The sequence below is a fragment of the Bos mutus genome, unplaced genomic scaffold, assembly GCF_027580195.1.
Source record: "Bos mutus isolate GX-2022 unplaced genomic scaffold, NWIPB_WYAK_1.1 CTG222, whole genome shotgun sequence".
Taxonomy (NCBI): Eukaryota; Metazoa; Chordata; class Mammalia; order Artiodactyla; family Bovidae; genus Bos; species Bos mutus.
In genome coordinates this window covers 135,988-156,766 of record NW_027219678.1, presented here as the reverse complement: position 1 = coordinate 156,766, position 20,779 = coordinate 135,988, and the positions used below count along the sequence as shown (strand labels likewise).

General features: G+C 41.9%; 1 protein-coding gene across 1 annotated transcript in view; it reads left to right on the top strand.

Annotated features, from left to right (window-relative positions):
* Positions 1-11,288, top strand: part of LOC102287016 (ATP-binding cassette sub-family C member 4) — a gene marked incomplete at its 5' end in the record, with an annotated part of 101,268 nt that extends 89,980 nt beyond the window's left edge. The window contains 3 exon segments of the mRNA XM_070366866.1: positions 3,682-3,816; positions 9,439-9,473; positions 9,475-11,288. Coding sequence (XP_070222967.1) covers positions 3,682-3,816; positions 9,439-9,473; positions 9,475-9,586 — 282 coding nt within the window.
* Between the last annotated feature and the right edge of the window lie 9,491 nt (positions 11,289-20,779).

The following is a 20,779-nucleotide window of genomic DNA, read 5'->3' as shown; positions in this document are numbered from 1 at the left end:
TCCATCCAAACATCACATCCTCTGTCATCCCCTCCTCCTCCTGCCTTCAAACTTTCCCAGCATCAGTGTCTTTTCCAATGAGTAGGCTCCTCACATCAGGTGGTCAATCTATTGGAGCTTAAACTTCAGCAGCAGTCATTCCAATGAATATTCAGGGTTAATTTCCTTTAGGATTGACTGGTTTTATCTTCTTGAAGTCCAAGGGACTCTAAAGAGTCTTCTCTAATACCACAGTTCAAAAGCATCAATTCTTCAGCACTCTGCTTTATTTATGGTCCAATTCTCACATCTGTATTTGACTACTGGTAAAACCATATATTTGACTATATGGACCTTTGTCGGTAAAGTAATGTCTCTGCTTTTTAATATGCTGTCTAGGTTGGTCATAGCTTTTCTTCCAAGGAGCAAGCGTCTTTTAATTTCATGACTGCAGTCATGGTCTGCAGTGATTTTGGAGCCCAAGAAAATAAAAGCTGTCACTATGTCCATTGTTTCTCTGTCTATTTGCTGTGACGTGTAGGATTGGATGCCATGATCTTAGTCTTTTGAATGTTGAGTTTTAAGCCAGCTTTTTCACTCTTCTCTTTCACCTTCATCCAGAGGTTTTCAGTTCCTCTTTGCTTTCTGCTATAAGGGTGGTGTCATCTGTGTCATATCTGTGGTTATTGATATTTCTCCCAGCAATCTTGATTCCAGCTTGTGCTTCCTGCAGCCCAGTATTTTGCATGATGTTCTCTGGATATAAGTTAAATAAGTAGGGTGACAATATACAGCCTTGACATGCTTCTTTCCCAATTTTGAACCTTATTAGTATTGTTTGCTTTAGAAATACAGACATACCTTGTTTTATTGCACTTCCCAGAACTGCATTTTTTACAACTTGAGAGCTTATCATGACCCTGCTTCGAAGTCTATGGGCATCATTTTCCCAACAGTGTTTGCTCATTCCATGTCTCTGTCTCACCTTTTGGTAATTCTCACTATATGTCAAACTTTTCCACAATCGTTATAGCTGCTCTATAATTCTAGTTACTGTATAATTTCACAAACTATGGAAAATTCTTAAAGAGATAGGAATACCAGACCACCTTACCTTCCTCATGAGAAATCTGTATGCAGGTCAAAAAGCAACAGTTAGAACTGGACATGGAACAACAGACTGGTTCCAAATTGGGAAAGGAGTATGTCAAGGCTGTATATTGTCACCCTGCTTATTTAACTTATATGCAGAGTACATCATGAGAAATGCCAGGCTGGATGAATTACAAGCTGGAATCAAGATTGCCAGGAGAAATATCGATAACCTCAGATATGCAGATGACACCACACTTATGGCAGAAAGTGAAGAACTAAAAAGCCTCTTGATGAAAGTGAAAAAGGAGAGTGAAAAAGTTGGCTTAAAGCTCAACATTCAGAAAATTAAGATCATGGCATCTGATCCCATCACTTCATGGCAAATAGATGGGGAAGAGTGGAAACAGTAATAGAATTGTTGGGCTCCAAAATCACTGCAGATGGTGATTGCAGCCATGAAATTAAAAGACGCTTGCTCCTTGGAAGGAAAGTTATGACCAACCTAGACAGCATATTAAAAAACAGAGACATCACTTTACCAACAAAGATCTATCTAGTCAAAGTTATGGTTTTCCAGTAGTCATATATGGATGTGAAAGTTGGACTATAAAGAAAGCAGAGTGCTGAAGAATGGATGCTTTTGAACTATGGTGTTGGAGAAGACTCTTGAGAGTCCCCAGGACTGCAAGGAGATCCAACCAATCCATCCTAAAGGAAATCAGTCATGAATATTAGTTGGAAGGACTGATGCTGAAGCTGAAACTCCCCACCTGATGTGAAGAACTGACTCATTGGAAAAGACCCTGATACTGGGAAAGATTGAAGGTGGAGGGAGAAGGAGATGACAGAGGATGCGATAGTTGGATGGCATGACCAAGTCAATGGACATGAATTTGAGTAAACTCTGGGACTTGGTGATGGTCAGGGAGGGCTGGCGTGCTGCAGTCCATGGGGTTGAAAAGAGTTGGACACAACTGAGTGACTGAACTGAGACAGATTCAGGTATTTTTGAACTCTTTAGAGAAAGCTGCCCTTAGCAATGATTCACAGTAGTAAACAAAAGATTAACAGGAAAATGGCCTTTATGCCACTTAATAAAAGTTTCCAGTTAAATACAAAGGATGAAATTAGCTGCAGTATCTGGATGTGGAAAAACAATCCATGTCTTGTTTAGAGTTCCAGCATATTCTCTTCTTTTTAAAAAAATTAATCTTATTTATTAATTTTTCCCTGTGCTGGGTCTTCCTTGCTGTGTGGTCTTTTCTCTAGTTGCAGTGAGTGGGAGCTACTCTTCATTGCAGTATGCAGTCTTCTCATTGCATGGCTTCTCTTGCTGCAGAACACAGGCTCTATGTATGTGGGACCAGTAGTTGTGGCTCCCAGGTTCTAGAGCATAGGCTCTATAGTTATGGAGCATGGTCTTAGTTGCTCTGTGACACGTGGGATCTTCCTGGACCATGGATCAAACTCATGACTCCTGCAATGGCAGGCAGATTCTTTTACCACTGAGCCACCAGGGAAGCCCATCCAGCATATTCTCTTAAGATACATTTACTCTAAATATGACCTAAATGAATTAAATATCACTGAACATCAAAACTATTTTTAAATTTGTATCACCTTTTTCCCCTCCAGAACCATTAACCACAGTCACTAATACGCAGAAAGAGTTGAGAGCCCCTTCCTCTCCCTTTCAGTTTCAAATTAGCAGACTTACTAATGAGCAATAAAAGGGGTAAAAGGCAGGAAGCTGAGGAAAGAAAGGGGAAGAAAGATAGTTTGTGAAAACAGATTCAGATCCTAGGCAGTTCAGGTTGGGCTGGCCCTGTGTGCTCTGCAGGCTGTAATCACAGGAATTTGAAGCTCAATTTCTTACTTGCTTCTTTAGTCTTGTCCAAAGAGAAAACTGGTTTTTATAAATTTCTTTTGTGCAGAGCAGTCCTGCAAAAGCTGCTTATGTACCAGATCTTTTTACCAGGCTTTCACTCGGAAAAGTAAACTACACCACATCCAACTTCATGAAGCATCCCAACCTCTCAGATAAGGGATTCTGCTCCTCTTAGCAGCTGACATAATCCAGGACCCTAAAGAAGTCCCAGAAGCACTTACTCTTTTCCTCAAATATTGCTTGAATTTCCAAATCAACTTGGCCATTAATTTGTTGTCAGGGCACTGCCCTTTCATTTATATGACATCAACCTACTTTTTAGATAAATGGACTTTGATTTTCTTGAATCAAGTTATTTTCCAACTCAATGTATCTGTATAAATTGCTTGAAAGCTCAGAGCCTGAGAGTTAAAAGCAGTAGGTAAAGATAACAACACCAAATGCTCTGGGCAGAATGTAAGATGCTACAGAGTGCCAGTAATCCTAGTCTAAAACTTTTGTTTTCTTCCTTTCCTATAATATTATAATATTAAATGGTTGGCTTAGGCCTTTGCCTAGTAAAACAAGGTAATCGAGCCATTTAAACACCAGCCAGTCATACCATCTAAACAGATTCTCTCTATTCTCCCTGTGCTGCCTCTTTTTGAAATACTGTCTGAGTTATAATATGTTCCTGGGAGACATTGTGTGCTAATGGCTTTCTTTCTGCTGTTCAACAGGTTTTGGATTCAGGGAGACTTAAAGAATATGATAACCCATATGGTTTGCTGCAAAATAAAGACAAACTATTTTATAAGATGGTACAACAACTGGGTGAGACCGAGGCTGCTGCCCTCACTGAAAGGGCAAAACAGGTGAGCCTGCTGCGGGAAGTTGTAATTAAAGTTCATCTCCAGGGTTCACCCTTCACATGAGTTCCACCAGGGGTCTGATAACAAGCACTCTGTGCCCTTATAAGCCTCCAGAGAGGAAGCTTCATGACTTGGTCTTAACAACACATGGCAGATAGAAGGCAGGTCTGCTGAGAATCTGCAGCAGTGCTGTGAGTGGGGTCGGGATATGTGCTCTTCTCTGTGACCACACCTGTGCCTGAGAGAGAGATGTCAAATTGGACTTTCCACATTTTGGACCCTGGATTCAGATTCTCAGAGAGAACAGAACACCCATTTTGCAGACCCTTTACGTTCATTCTGATTGCTGTCAAAGAATATCCAGGGAATTTGAGAGTTTAAGGAAAATTTTGGAATATTTTGGTTCTAGGAAGACTTTACAGGGAAAGGTGTAGGCCTGTTCTGTTTTCTAATCTGTAAAGAAAATGCCAACCCAATACTGTCAATTTCTCCCTAATTCTTTGTTGTTTAGAATTAGGTCCATTTGCCTCCCATGCTTCCTCTACCTTCTAGAAGATGTAACTGTCTTCAGGACAAATCAAGAACTTACAATAGCTTCACACTGTAGTCTGAATGATGCGTGAAGGTTTACAAAGCACTTTCACAGAGATGAGGTGTATGAAGCACTAAGCTCTGTGCATGGGTAACATTCAGGTCACATGACATCTTCCTAAAAATGATGAGGTGGTAACTGACGTCTGGTTTAGGAGACTTAGCCATTGTCATACAGCCATCTGTAATTTGAAACAAGGTGGGAGTGGGAATAGGGTTGATGAGAAGATGGAGGGAGAGAAGGGAGGTCTGGTGTTCTTGCCCCTTATCATTCATGGCTTGGGATGGGATGAGGCTTCCAGCTGCCTGTGGTGAGGTTTCCCATTGAAAATTTATCTCTGTTAGATTATGGATATATTTTCCCTTCTTCATACTTTTCTGCATTTCCTAGATTTTCATTTGTAAGTAGAAGAAGTTTACTAAAATATTTCTTAAAGAAAACATGTCCCAATATCTTAAGTACTTCTATATGAAAGCTTTATATGAATTGTTGTCTAAGTTCCCTCTACCAGTGTCTCATCTCAGTCCTCCTTAGAAAGGAGGAAATGCCGAGCAGGACCTTCCACTGTTCACAGGTAGGAAATTGCCTGGGTCGCAGAGCTGGCTGAAGAGGTGGCAGAGTTAGAGTTCATACTTAGGCTTAGGGACAAGGAAGTCTGTGTTCTGAACTTTTCATAAGTACTTATATTGTGTGCAAATGTTGAGAAGCTGAACAAAGAACTCTGTATTTTTCTGCCTGAAATTCACAAAGTGCTTTCATCTACTAGAGTATCTCCTAGTCAGAGCTTCCCTCCTGAGACCAAGAGACCCAGGAACCTCCCAAACCCTTTTGCTCTTTTGACCTTATGCTTTTCGCATCAAAAATAGTTGTACCCACCTATGTGTCAAAGTCTTCATTTAGAAACTATATTATCATTATATATTATTAAGACATTGAGTAATGAGAAATAGATCACAGAACTTTAGATAGGTCCAGATATCATAAGATAATAGGATTCAACACCCTCACTTTATAGGTGAGGAAACTAAGGCCCTTTAGAAGGAAGGTTCAGTTCAGTTCAGTCACTCAGTCGTGTCCAGCTCTTTGTGATCGCATGAATTGCAGCACACCGGGCCTCCCTGTCCATCACCATCTCCCGGAGTTCACTCAGACTCACGTCCATTGAGTTGGTGATGCCATCCAGCCATCTCATCCTCTGTCGTCCCCTTCTCCTCCTGCCCCCAATCCCTCCCAGCATCAGGGTCTTTTCCAATGAGTCAACGCTTCGCATGAGGTGGCCAAAGTACTGGAGATTCAGCTTTAGCATCATTCCTTCCAAAGAACACCCAGGACTGATCTCCTTTAGTATGGACTGGTTGGATCTCCTTGCAGTCCAAGGGACTCTCAAGAGTCTTCTCCAACACCACAGTTCAAAAGCATCAATTCTTTGGCACTCAGCTTTCTTCACAGTCCAACTCTCACATCCATACATGACCACTGGAAAAACCATAGCCTTGACTAGATGGACATTTGTTGGCAAAGTAATATCTCTGCTTTTCAATATGCTATCTAGGTTGGTCATAACTTTCCTTCCAAGGAGTAAGCGTCTTTTAATTTCATGGCTGCAATCACCATCTACAGTGATTTTGGAGCCCCAAAAAATAAAGTCTGACACTGCTTCCACTGTTTCCCCATCTATTTTCCATGAAGTGATGGGACCAGATGCCATGATCTTCGTTTTCTGAATGTTGAGCTTTAAGCCAACTTTTTCACTCTCCTCTTTCACTTTCATCAAGAGGCTTTTTAGTTCCTCTTCACTTTCTTCCATAAGGGTGGTGTCATCTGCAAATCTGAGGATATTGATATTTCTCTCAGCAATCTTGATTCCAGCTTGTGCTTCTTCCAGCCCAGCATTTCTCAGGATGTACTCTGCATATAAGTTAAATAAGCAGGGTGACAATATACAGCCTTGACGGACTCCTTTTCCTATTTGGAACCAGTCTGTTGTTCGATGTCCAGTTCTAACTGTTGCTTCCTGACCTGCATACAGGTTTCTCAAGAGGCAGGTCAGGTGGTCTGGTATTCCCATCTCTGTAAGAATTTTCCACAGTTTCCCTATGTATATAACTAGTGTTAAGCTGGTTTGCAGCAGATACAGAATTAGAAATCTGTTCTTTCAGTGAATATTTTAAGTCTGTGTAACATACATATGGAAGCAGACATAGGTCACAGAATTAGAAATCTTGTGATTCCTGTCTAGTAATCCTGCACCTACTCTAACGATATTAATGGTAAGTTACATTTGTATAGTTCTTTATCATTTCTTCTACATCGTTCTCACATATATGATTTCACTTAATCTCATGATGGTCCATTTTTATTCATGTCATGGATGAGGAGATTGGGTCCAGGGCTCACCTAAGGTCACAGAGCTGATCCAGGGTGCACAAAGCGGGAATTGCTGGGGGAGGCTGAGTGCCACCTTAAGTACTATGTTCTGTGTTGAGTCTGAGAACACTGCTCCTTTCACATAGTAGCCAAGGTGGGGCCATCACCCAAGTTCACAGAGTGCAGAACCTCACTTTTGGATTTCAGTCCTACACCTGGGTTAGGTCACCTCTTCAGAAATCCATTTCTTGATTCCCATTCCAGTGGAATATTTTCTTGGCATTATTTCTGCATACTCTGCATCCTTTTAGGTAAGCTGTCAGATTATCAATTTTTTGAATGTGCAAGCATCAGATACCAATGCATTGTTCAGAGTTATAACACTGGAAGCATTAGCCTAAATCAGCAAGTTTTTACTCTATATATGCCGTCTTCTCTCTGTGTCTCACATGGTCTTCCTTCTGTGTGCCTGTGTCCTGATCTCCTCTTCTTATAAGAGCTCCAGTCTGTTAGGTTAGGACCCACCTGTATGACTTCATTTTAACTTTATTGCCTCTTTAAATACCCTGTCTCCAAATACAGTCACATTCTGAGGTACTAGGGGGTTTAGGACTTCAACATGTAAAAATTGGAGGGGACACAGTTCACCTCAAAGTATGAATGCCTATCGTCCATTCTGTTCTGTGATGAAGCAAATCTGGTTGAGGTTTTCTGAAGTTTCTTTGTTCCCAGTGTGTAACAGAGGTGTCAATTTGTCTATTCAGGAAATCACCTAATAGAGCCCAGAAGTTATAAAATCCTCATATTCTAGCTCGAGGAGCCTGGACCAGTTTGAATAGATGGAGGAGGCACTTAGCATCCATGTGGCCTTGTGTCCCCCAGGTCTCTGAACCTCAGGTCTTCACCTGTGTGTAAAGCAGGGATTACAGTCCTGCAGGCTTCTTCAGTTTATCATGGGGATCAGATGATAGAGCACATGCTTACGTACTTTGAGACTGTAGAGCATTTTACAGTGTAAAAGTGTGATCATTTTTCAAAAGGTCATAGACAGAAGCCTTGCATCTCAATAATAAAAAATATACCCACAGTTCTTCTAAGTAACTTTAGAGACTCTAAATCAGGGATCCCCAACCTCTGGACTGCAGTCTGGTGCTGGTCCATGGGCACACAGCAGGAGGTGAGTGGTGGGCAAAGGAGCAAAGCTTCGTCTGCTGCCCCATCACTCACATTACACCTGAACCTCCCCAACTCCCCTCCCACCCCTGTCCTGTCTGTGGACAACTTGTCTTCCATGAAACTGGGTCCTTGGTGCCAAAAAGGTTGGGGGCCACTACTCTAAATAATTAAAATGTATTTTAATAATGTTTTAAAACAAATGATACATCTACTGCTAGAAAAGGTAAACACTTTAAAAAATACTTTTAAAAAAATTATAAGCAAAAAGTAAATCACTTTCCATTCCTGTCATTACAAGTTCATCCCCCAGGTGGAGCCCCAGCACCACTGCTGACTGTTCTGTGTATCAGGAAGAACTTGTGAATATGTGGTCTTCTGGTTTTTAAGCACGAATGATAGTTGTTCTTTCCATATTGTATCTCATTATATTAGTACATACAGTTGTCTCATTCTTTTTCATGGCTACATGAAAAAGTGTTATGCTTTTTCCATGTCCTACTCCTTATTTTCAGTGCTTGTCAATCAGAGTTTATAAAATGTAGAGATTACAACCTGATATTGACATCCAAATTTGTTGTGCTCATTTTATGTGTGAAGATGAGAAACCCTTGGCAGGCACTATTAATAGATTTCCCAGCCTCTTTGTCACCTTGTTTTTAACTTATCTCCAGGCTTTGAGTCAGTAAAATGATTTTACTTATCAGTTTACCCTAGTGACAAAACGGAATGATCAGAATGAATCAGAATCATCAGAATGCAAGTGTATCTACAAGTTGTGTGGCATTAAGTCTAGTCCCACTGAGGGAGGCTAGTTTCTCCATAGAATAAATACACCCCTGGTTTTTTAAATTGTGCCTCCACTAGTGATATGGTGTAGCCATGCGTTCCAGGAAACAAACTTACTCAGAAGGACAATGCAGATAGTGGAGTGCTGTTTATTAAACCGGCGGGCCCAAGGGAGGGTCTTCTCTTAGCCAAGGACCCCAACCAGTTTTTGTGAAAACCTTATATATCCTAAGCATTCGAGCCCAAACCCACCTCTCCAAAATTCCCTGAAACTAGTCTGAACAAAAGAAAAAGAAAGATACAATCAAAGTTAACCCATGATTCATAAGCCTTAAGCCTAGGTAGTTAAACAGTGAACAGTTATCAATAGGCTTGTGGTTATACCCCAATAAGCATAATAGAATGTATGATTCTATTCGGTCACACAGATAATTAGGGTATTCTTTTAGGCGATGTAGAGCCCTGGGGCTCTTCCTTCTGGGGACCTGGTTTTCCAGTTGGTATGTTGTTTCCATAGATACTGGGCATATAGCTCAAAGTCCACAGTTCGGCCCAAGATGGAGTCCTGCTTTCAAGATAGAGCCTGTTCTGTCTCCTCCTTCAGTATGATTTGCTTCACATGAAGAAGTTAACCTAGAAATGTGTTGCCTTTGAAGGACTTTAAAATTCTTAACCATGTTGTTTTTGTCTTTTTCCCCCCTTAGGTGCACACTGAAAGGAAATAGCCAGATATTACAGTGACCGTGTGATTATAATATTTCCAGTGGACAGCCCTCAGCCTCAACAATTTTTGAGTCAATGTTCTGTTTCTACCATGAGTTCATGTCTATTCCAAAGGCATTTTTCCAATAGGTTTTTGCACTGCATAAATTATATTATACATTTTTTATACCAGCAACAACTATTTACATATTCCAAGATGTTAATCTATAATTTTTTCCTCCAACTTCACGCAGTGATTTCAAGCTCTTGCAAAATGATTTATTATGTTAATTTATATGTTAAACTATTTTCTTTCTTATCCAAATCAGAGGTTGCAGGCCATCAATAAAAGCTGTCTCCCAGGTTTTGTGTCTTGAGAGATGCCAGAGCCAAACTGATTTTCTAAGATTTGAGACAAAGTTGTCACAGATTATTTTTTTTACTGTTCCCAGAATTACGTATTACTTTCCAATTACATCAGGGATTCTGTTTACTTGAAGACTGTGGGAAGTTGCCGTTTTGTGTAACCACTTCCTTTAACAGACCTACTGTCCATTTTGCCACTCAAAGACCTCTAGTTAAAATACTACAGAAAAAACTAATAGGAAAAACATACCTGTAGTTTAAATGACATTATAGAAGAGAGGGTATCACCCTCCAAAAAGAAATATGTTTAAAATACAGAGGGACAATATTATGTGTTCTTCTCCTGTGTCTCCTGCATTGCAGGCAGATGCTTTACCGCTGAGCCATTGGGGAAGTCCTCTAAAAGAGAAGGAAGAGAAAATATGTTTTATCAAAGTAGGAACACTTCCAGGGTATTTGCTAATGAAGGACAGCCATGTTCTAGACTGTCTTCTAGATAGAAGATTTTATTTTTTTACATTTTCTAAAAATTGTGGTAAAGTATATATAGCATGAAATTTACCATATAGCCATTTTTGATCATACAGTTCAGTGGTATTAATCACATTCACAGTGTTGTGCAGCCACATTGTCTAGGTAACTTTTGGTAATTATGTGCTTCCTATTCAGTGTGTTATTTCTGCAGAGTCATTTTGGTAAGTTTCATTTTTCTAGGAGTGGATCTGTTTCCTGTGAGTTTTGAGCTTGATTGGCATAAATGTATTCACAATACCTTATATATTTAAACTGTAGCATCTCTGTGTTCTTTGGGCTTTTTAATTTTCTTTGAGCCTTCTCATTTTTATTAACAACCTTGCATAACTTTTTTCCTGTTTTCAAAGAATCAGCTTTGTGCTTGATTGATGCTTTCTGTTTTGTTTTTCTTTCCCTAGCTCATCGTTTCATTCTTTCCTTCAACTTTTCCTTTACTTTCAGAATTTTTTCTCTAAATTCTTAAATTGGAAACAGATTAATAACATCATTATTTTTCTAATATAAGGATATAAAGCCAACATATTTTTCTGAGATCCACTTTAGCTGCAACCTGCAAGTTTTGATACTTACCACCAATCACTAGCCATAGTATTATGTATTTTCTAATTCCTAATTTAATTAACTATATCTTTTACCTATGAGTTATTCAGAAGTATAATGTTCTCTAAATTTTAAATGCTAATGAATTTTTTCTATTAGAATGAATTATGTCAAACTGCTAACATTCAGTCTTTTTATAAGCTATAAAATGGCACTTTCATATATTCCAACATAATAGTTTTCTTTTATTACTATATAACTTAATTTCATTTTGGTCAGACAATGTTAGATTTTGGATTTTAAACCAAAGGTAACCACATTCACACAAAAGTCCTTATTTCTACCATTTTGTGTTTTATTTGGGGGTTTTAAAATGTTATAAATATGTGTGTAATCAGTAATTTTCAAATGAAAATCCTCCCTGAGTACTGGAATGTTTTCTGATACGTGTTGCGGGCTGGTTCTCTGACATGCTTACTCGGATGGAGTTTAGTGCTGGGATGTGTATCAGGGGTGCCCTTGGGGTCAACACTGTGGAATCAACAGGGAAGAAACAGGGTAGGGCAGAGGGAAGGATCAAGCTGCATCATTGGCCAGATGACCTGAGCTGACCCCGTGTGGACCTGGAGTGATGATGGCCCTTCAGGGTTGTCCTGACACGTCCACTGGCCAGGACTTTATACCTCTCCCTGGATGGATCATCGTACGTAGGCTGCCCCTAGAGGGGCTGGTGGTTTAATATTGCCCACTGGCAGCACTTACAGCAGTTGGACAACAAGTCCTTGAAGGGAGGTCAGGACAGCACGTCTCCATGTTCCCCCCACAGCATGTATCACAGCTCCAGAGGTGATGAGGGTGTACTGTGGGGGAAATTCTTGACTGATGTGTAAGTCAAAATGGTGACTTAGTGATTCTCCTCACTACCTCCTGGTATAAAAAACAGGGGAGAAGGTCCATGTAGGACAGAAATCCTCATTTTCAAGGGTTAGCCCAATTTTCACCTCTTCTAAGAAGTCACCTTAAGATCAGTCATCATCCCAGGTAACTCGTACTTCTGTAATACCCTGAGCACCTCTCATGTGTTAAACTGAACCATGCTTGGTTAGTGTCCCATTGTCACCATCCTGAGATACTTTATTTGTAAACAAGGGCCCTGTTCTTTCCACTGTGCACTGGGCCATCTAAATCATGGAGTCTGCCCTGTCTGTGAGTGTTCACACATGGTCTGTTTCCTCACTAAATCAAGTGAGAAAATACTTGGAATTGTGCCCTAGTCACTTTTTAATTACATCTTCCAGCACAGCGTCTGTCACACAGGGGTTGCTCAGTAAATATTTACTGGATGAATAAATGATGACTGAGAACAAACTTTCCTTCTAAACATTATAATTTTGAAATTTTAAGAGGTAGCCTGGGATAAGAGAAAGTCCTGGTTTTGGAGTCAGCCACACTGTTATGCCTGTCAGGTCTTTCTCTACTCCTCACTAGCAGTGTGGGTGCCCAAAGAATGTACTGTCCAGAGTGGGACACTTGAGAGTGAAAGGAAAATGATAACCAGCCAAGGTTCCAAGACAATAAACTGGCACCATCCTTAACAAAATGGGCTCTGGACACACCCTACAGTCATGTAACCATAGTTACATGCTTGGGTAAGTGTCTTACCCATTGAAATCTCAGCTTCTTTGAGAAATTAATTTAATTCCTGCTCTTGAACAGTTGCTTTGGTTGGGATGATGGATGGACCAAGAGCATCCAAAGACACAGGGTGGAATCATTGACCTAGGTGATTCCTAATCACCAAGAGAGGAGAGCAGGATGGGCATGGATGAAGGAGGTTTGTAGACTGTAGAAGATGTATTTGAGGAGGTCCTCATCTGATGGCCTAAACCAAACTGCTCTTCCTTCACATGTAGTTAAAATGACACAAGCACACAGGAAGGAGCACAAGTTCTGGAGTCAGCCTTCCAGGGACAAATACTGGCTCCTCTGGGCACTGACTGGGTTTGGATACATATTCTGCTACCTGCTAATCATGGGCTCTTAAGGTTGAGAAGTGCACCATGCTTCAGGGTCTTTATCTGAAGGTTGTGGTGGGGATAGTACAATTCTCAGAGCCCTGTTGCAAAGATTAACTATGACAGTGATGCTCCAGTGGGGTCTGTGCACTAGTGCCATGAACTCTTTGCAAATAGGTCTTAAAGAAGTACAGGAAATTTAATAAAGCTGGAAACTCATAGCCATCAGCTATTGCTGTGACAGCCACACTCAGGATGGGTGGAATCCTGAACAGCCCAGAAACCAGTGTGTGTGTTGCACTTTCAGGGAGAGGGGCACAAGGCTGAGCTACACATAGCCATGCTCAGTGGATCAGTGATTAGATGGCAGTGGGCTGAAAATGTAAAATTAAATAAAACTCCTTCTTAACCCCAGATAGGTGAGAAACACTGCTTTTGAACAATGCTTAATGTGTGATTAGCTGTCAATCAGTACTACCCTCTCTAGCGCTACCTTCTTTATTAATTGTTACCATCATATTTATGTTTAAAATAGGAACATATAAGCTTTCAAAAGGCCCTATTATACATTATCCATATATTTAATAGAATTTAAAAGTTAGAAATAATTAGATTACTGTTCAAGTTTAGAGTTGTTTTTTTTTTTTAAGTCTAAAAACAATACTATGCATATATTGATACTGATTCTACTCTCTAATCAGCAGCATGGGCCCAATGTTGAGGAAGGTCTCTGGAAACACAACTGGCCACTTTAAAATCCTCCAGAGGTTTGTTTTTGTTTTTTTTTTTTCAATGCACAAGTTTTTATGTGGAAGCTGTTAATTTTCCTTTAAAGATAGAAAGAATATGGATTAATTGAAATTTTGCTTTTTAAACCTAATTTTCCAAAGGAATTTTTTTTTTCATAAACTAAAACAACAATGGGTTGAAAGCTGGGAGAAATATATATATATTCTAACTTAGAACTAAAAAAATAACATTACCAGAAGGAATAAGATGCCCCAGCCCTATGAGACCTCCATCTATACACCAGGCCCATCAGACTTGCCTTAGGAGTCAAATTGGGATTGTGTGATATTTTAAAAACCAAGGTTAAGACTTAGACACACTAAGACTGCTTTACACAAAGCTTACATTGGATGGTTCCAACTAAATACACTCTTTCATTCAGTAATCATGCTCACAATTATCCATCCCAATAGTTGGAGGCTTTGGGTATTCCAAACCAGTGTTTGATCCAATGGTTAATCATATTTAAATTTGGATGGCATTATTGGAAAAAATATTTTTTAATTAAATTTTGCAGACTACCTAGAAAAGCAATGAGTCTCTAAGATGGAGTTTATATCACATTAGAAGTGTTGTAAGTAAGTAGCAAAAGAGGATTGAGGGTTTTTAAACCCTAAATTTTACAACACTAAAATTTTTAAAAATCCATGAGTATTTTTTTTATTTTATTTTTAAACTTTAAAATATTGTATTAGTTTTGCCAAATATTGAAATGAATCCACCACAGGTATACATGTGTTCCCCATCCTGAACCCTCCACCCTTCTCCCTCCCCACACCATCTCTCTGGGTCGTCCCAGTGCACCAGCCCCAAGCATCCAGTATCGTGCATCGAACCTGGACTGGCGACTCGTTTCATATATGATATTATACATGTTTCAATGCCATTCTCCCAAATCTTCCCACCCTCTCGCTCTCCCACAGAGTCCATAAGACGGTTCTATACTGATTCTGATAAGATATAAAAATTGAAAGGGAAAGTTCTTTTTGCAATAGAATGCCAACTCACAAATGTAGAAATATTGACACAATAGCACCATATAGCAGCCATCGTTGTTATAAATAATTCAGACAAAATTCATCATTAGCTGAATTGGTGGTGAATATTTGGCGAGTTGAGGAAGACATGGAATTTTCATAGACTCAAAGTATCTTCCCAGATTAATTCTTTAGAGAAGGATTGTATTTTTAAATTGGAAAAATCTGGTAGACTCCAGGCTAAGCAAATGACCAGAGTTAATGTTACTAATAATGAACCTACTGACACCCTTGGCTTTTTTTTTTTTCCTTGTTTCTTTAAAAATGTATTTCATTGAAGTATAGTTGATTTACAATGTTGTGGTAATTTCTTCTGAGATTCAGTTTACATATCAGTTCAGTTCAGTTCAGTTCAGTTGCTCAGTCATGTCCAACTCTTTGCAACCCCATGAATTCCAGCACACCAGTCCTCCCTGTCCATCACCAACTTTCAGAGTTCACCCAAACTCATGTCCATTGAGTCGGTGATGTCATCCAGCCATCTCATCCTCTGTCATCCCCTTCTCCTCCTGCCCTCAATCCCTCCCAGCATCAGAGTCTTTTCCAATGAGTCAACTCTTTGCATGAGGCCAAAGTATTGGAGTTTCAGCTTTAGCATCAGTCCTTCCAAAGAACACCCAGGACTGATCTCCTTTAGAATGGACTGGTTGGATCTCCTTGCAGTCCAAGGGACTCTCAAGAGTCTTCTCCAACACCACAGGTCAAAAGCATCAATTCTTCGGCACTCAGCTTTCTTCACAGTCCAACTTTCACATCCATACATGACCACTGGAAAAACCATAGCCTGATTAGATGGACCTTTGTTGGCAAAGTAATGTCTCTGCTTTTGAATATGCTGTCTAGGTTGGTCATAACTTTTCTTCCAAGGAGTAAGCGTCTTTTAATTTCATGGCTGCAATCACCATCTGCATACATAGGTTCTTTTTCATTTTTTTCTGTTATGATGTATGACAGGATATTGAATATACTTCCCTGTGCTATGATGTAGGACCTTGTTGTTTATCCATTCTAGATATAAATAGTTTGCATCTGCTAATCCAGAACTCCCAATCTATCTCTCTCCTACATGTCCTCCCCCTTGGCAACCACAAATCTGTTCTCTATTTCTGTGAGTCTGTTTCTGTTTCGTAGATAAGTTCATTGCTGATCCTCATGGCTTTTGATGTGTAAGATAATGGCAACAGTATATTGTTTCTGGTTTTCTTGCCTGCCACCCATCCCCCAGGCCCCATGAAGAAGAAGAAAGAATTTGTTGTTGTTGTTGTTGTTCAGTCACTGTCATGTCCGACTCTTTGCGACCCCGTGGACTGCAGTAAGCCAGACTCCTCTGTCCTTCACTATCTTCTGGAGTTTGCTCAGACTTATGTCCATTGTGGTGGTGATGCTATCTCATCCTCTGCCACCGTTTTTTTTTTTCTCTCGCCTTCAGTCTTTTCCAGCATCAGAGTCTTTCCCAATGAGTTGGCTCTATGCATGAGGTGGCCAAAGTATTTGGCCTTCAGCTTCAGCATCAGTCCTTCCAATGAATTATTGTTCAGTCCCTCCCCCTGCACTGTAGCATGCCAGGCTCCTCTGTCCTCTACTATCTCCTCAAATACATGTCCATTGAGTTGGTGATGCTATATAGCCATTTCATCCTCTGTTACTCCCTTATCCTTTCTCCTTCCATCTTTCCCAGCACTGGGGTCATTTCTGATGAGTCAGCTCTTTGCATCAGGTGGCCAAAGTATTGGAGCTTCAGCTTCAAGATCAGTTCTTCCAATGAATATTCAGGGTTGATTTCCTTTAGGATTGACTGGTTGGTTCTCCTTGCAGTCCAAGGGACTCTCAAGAGTCTTCTCCAACACCACAGTTCAAAAGCATCAATTCTTTGGTGATAAGCCTTTTTTATAGTCTAGATCACACATCCGTTCATATCTACTGGAAAAAACCGTAGCTTTGACTATACAGACCTTTGTTGGAAAAGTGATGTCTCTGTTTTTTAATATGCTGTCTAGGTTTGTCATCGGAGAAGGCAATGGCACCCCACTCCAGTACTCTTGCCTGGAAAATCCCATGGATGGAAGAGCCTGGTAGGCTGCAGTCCATGGGGTCGCTGAGGGTCAGACACAACTGAGCGACTTCACTTTCACTTTTCACTTTCATGCATTGGAGAAGGAAATGGCAACCCACTCCAGTGTTTGTCCCTGGAGAATCCCAGGGACGGGGGAGTCTGGTGGGCTGCCATCTATGGGGTCGCACAGAGTTGGACATGACTGAAGCGACTTAGCAGTAGCAGCAGCAGGTTCGTCATAGTTTTCCTTCCAAGGAGCAAGTGCCTTTTTATTTTTATAGCTGCAGTCACCATCTGCAGTGATTTTAGAACCCCCCAAAATAAAATCTGTCACTGCTTCCACTTTTTCCTTTTCTATTTGACATGAAGTGATGGAATCTGATGCCATGATCTTAGATTTTTTTAATGATGAGTTTCAAGCCAGCTTTTTCACTCTCCTCTTTCATCCTCATCAAGAGGTTCTTTAGTTCCTCTTCATTTTCTGCCATTAGAGTGGTATCAACTGCCTATCTGAGGCTGTTGATATTTCTCCTAGAAATTTTGATTCCCGCTTGTGATTCATCCAGCCTGTCATTTACATGATGTATTCTGCTGCTGCTGCTAAGTCACTTCAGTCGTGTTTGACTCTGTGCGACCCCATAGACGGCAGCCCACCAGGCTCCCCCATCCCTGGGATTCTCCAGGCAAGAACACTGGAGTGTGTTGCCATTTCCTTCTCCAATGTATGAAAGTGAAAAGTGAAAGTGAAGTCGCTCAGTCATGGCCAACTCTTTGCGACCCCATGAACTACAGCCTACCAGGCTCCTCAGTCCATGGGATTTTCCAGGCAAGAGTACTGGAGTGGGGTGCCAATAAGTTAAATAAGCAAGACAATATACAGCCTTGTTATACTCTTTTTGCAATTTTGACCCTGTCAGTTGTTCCACATCTGCTTCTTAATATTGTTTCTTGACCTGCATATAGATTTCTCAGAAGTCAGGTAAGGTGGTCTGGTATTCCCATCTCTTGAAGAATTTTCCAGTTTGTGGTGATGAATCCATTCAAAGGCTTTAGTGTAGTCAATAAAGCAGAAGTAGATGTTTTTTTCTGAGTAGAGACCTTATGGACTTCCTGGCACTTTGTAGGAAAATTCTGCCCACTCTGCCCTAGGGCTCTGCTGTTCTAAGCATGGCCTGTGGGCCAGCAGAACCAGCTTGCCCTGGGAGGCTGTTGGGAACATGGAATCTTGTCTCTACCGCAGACCCATTGACTCAGAATCTCCAGATTCCAGGTGAGTCCTGATCACATTACAGTTTGAGAAGCGCTGGTTTAGAGGCTCTGCTCGGGTCATCCTGTGGTTGCACAATCCCCCAGGTGCAGGCAGCCAGAGAAGACCAGGGGGTGTGGCCACCTGGAGCCCCACCCCCTCCAGGCCGTGCTCTGAGCACCTAGACCTTAGAATCCCTGCCGGAACTCCTGATGGAATCCACTGGGTTGTTTATCAAAAATTTAAATTCCCAGACCCCTTGGATCAGATCTTTGGGGCTGGTGCCTAGGACTCCGCATTCTGACCCTTTCCTTTTGACTTTTGATCTGCAACAGAGCTACAGGAGCACTTGTAATGGGGGTATGTGTGGAGAGGACCTCCCCCAAGGGGCAGGAAGCATCAGGGGAAAGAGAGGGAGGTCCCAGGTCAAAGAAAGGTGCCGATCACCAGCTCTTACCTTCCTGCTTCTCTCCTGATTCTCCTCACAACCTGGCCTGAAACCTGGCCTGACCCCACCCTTGGGAGCTGACTACAGGAGGAACTGCCAGAACGGGGCAAGTGTGTCTTCCTGCCGACCGTGGGGTTCTTGGGGGCTGCCCTGCAGAAGGAAGGATCCAAATCGGGGCAATAGGAGCAAAGGGGCTGTGGGCACCTGGAGAGACCACACGGACCCACCCACAGGGTCAGGCTGAAGCCGCTGAGCAGATCTTTGGGCAGGGAGACCTCCTGGTCCTGCTGGGACATGGATGGAACTGAGATACTGTGTGGTCCTACAAGGGCTCAGAAGCTGCATCTGTCAGTTAAGAGTCTATGACATCGATCAAGGTACTTAAGCTCTATAGGCTTGTTTCCTTGTCTCTGAGATGGGGATCCTAGTACCCTCTAAGCTTGAGTTAAAATTAAACATGATAAGTTAAAGGACATCCTGCCACACAGAGCAGAATAAGGGGCTGTTTCTATTTATTGTGAAGCTTATCACCTTACACCTCGGCACTTCCTGATGCTTGATATCTTAGGCACTTGTCACTGGCTCATAAGACCAATTTCCTCGAACTGCAGGCACAGGAAGGCTCCAGTCACAGGCATGTGCCAGACACGTGCTTGGCCAGTGACCTAAGGCTTCCTGAGCTTTCCTGCTCAGTAGTGATTCCTGAAGTTACTGCCAAGATGCTCATCACATATAGTTCCCAGGATTTCCCTCCCAGCAAGCCACAGCTTGGGACTCATGCTCTTAAGGTTGTGCTGAACTAAGGCCAGGCTTTTATGAAAACTCTTCCCTGTGGCTCAGCTGGTAAACAATCCACCTGCAATGTGGGAGACCTGGGTTCAATCCCTGGGTTGGGAAGATAACCTGGAGAAGGGAAAGTCGACCCACTCCAGTATTCTTGCCTGGAGAATTCCATGGATGCTATAGTTCATGGAGTCCCAAAGAGTCAGACAGGACTGAGTGACTCACTTTCACTTTTCTTTCCACGGATAACTATGCCATACTGAAAACTACCACCAGGGAGCAGCAGAATCCAGGCATCCAGGTGAGCAAAGGGGAAAGGCCATGGAATGTGGGCCCAGTAGGCCACACAGGCAACTAGAAGGGAAGGGGCCCGAGCCTCACCCTCCCCATCTACCCCACCCTCCACACACAGAAACACACACTCCTGCTCCTGCAGAATCACCTGATCACGTTTACTGTTTCTTTATCCAGGTACAGTTCTTTACAGCTTCCCTGGTGGCTCAGACAGTAAAGAATCTGCCTGCAACGCAGGGGACCTGGGTTCGATCCCTAGGTCGGCATCTCCAGACTTTCTCTCTTCTCTCCAGCCCGAGCTCCAATGTGTCTTAATCCCTTTCAGTTCCTCGAATTCACCAACCTCTCCTTTGTTCTGGATCTTTGGGCCCATATTTCCACTGCCTGGAAACTCCCTTCTGTCTTTTATTGACTGACTCTTACTCTCAGGTCACACGTGAAACATGGGTCTGCCAAACAGGACTTCTCCTCCATGAGATGAGACCCACACTTCCCTGTCCCCTCTCCTGACTCTCTTGTATCCGCTCCTTTCTTGTCTTCTTCCTCCTTCAGCCTGGAAGAGCAGCAGCTGTGTCTCTTCCACTGACCCCAGCACCTAACTGGGAACCTGGCACACAGGAGGGCTCATCTAGTTCAGCTAGACTTTGAAAGTGCCCAGGCTGTAGGTGAATAACTTTCCAGTCCCAAATGCTTCTCTTTCCCCTTGAACTAGGGACTTAGTGGCTAATACATTTCAGGTGTGGTGGGGGGAGGGCATCAGAGTAAGGACACATGTTTCATTTAAATAGAAGACAGTTGGAAAGGGAAGGGAGAAAAGAACTTGTGAGTTCAGAAAGTAACTTGCTTGCCATTTGCTGTGATTTGTACAAAGACTGTTCTCTGTGTGTGAAGGGGGCTCTCAGGATGAATGTGCCATGCAGACATTCCCTAAGGGCTCACTCTGGCTGGTTCTCTGATATGTTGAGGCTCTGAGGTCAAGGCTGTGAATGAAAACTGAACTTGAGGGAAACACATGTCTCCTTGTATAAATAGTTGCTACTCTCAACCCCAAAAGAAGCCATTTTAGTATGGACATCACACATTTTATAGTGTCCAGATCGAGCATCCCCTCCCAGGGAAGGAAGGATATGGATATCACTAAGTCCTGTCCTTCAGCCTCTGCAAATTCTTCCCTCATCTTCCTCAGAAAAGTAGGGCTGAGGCCAAGAGAAGGCTTGTCGTGTCTCCATCCCCAGCCC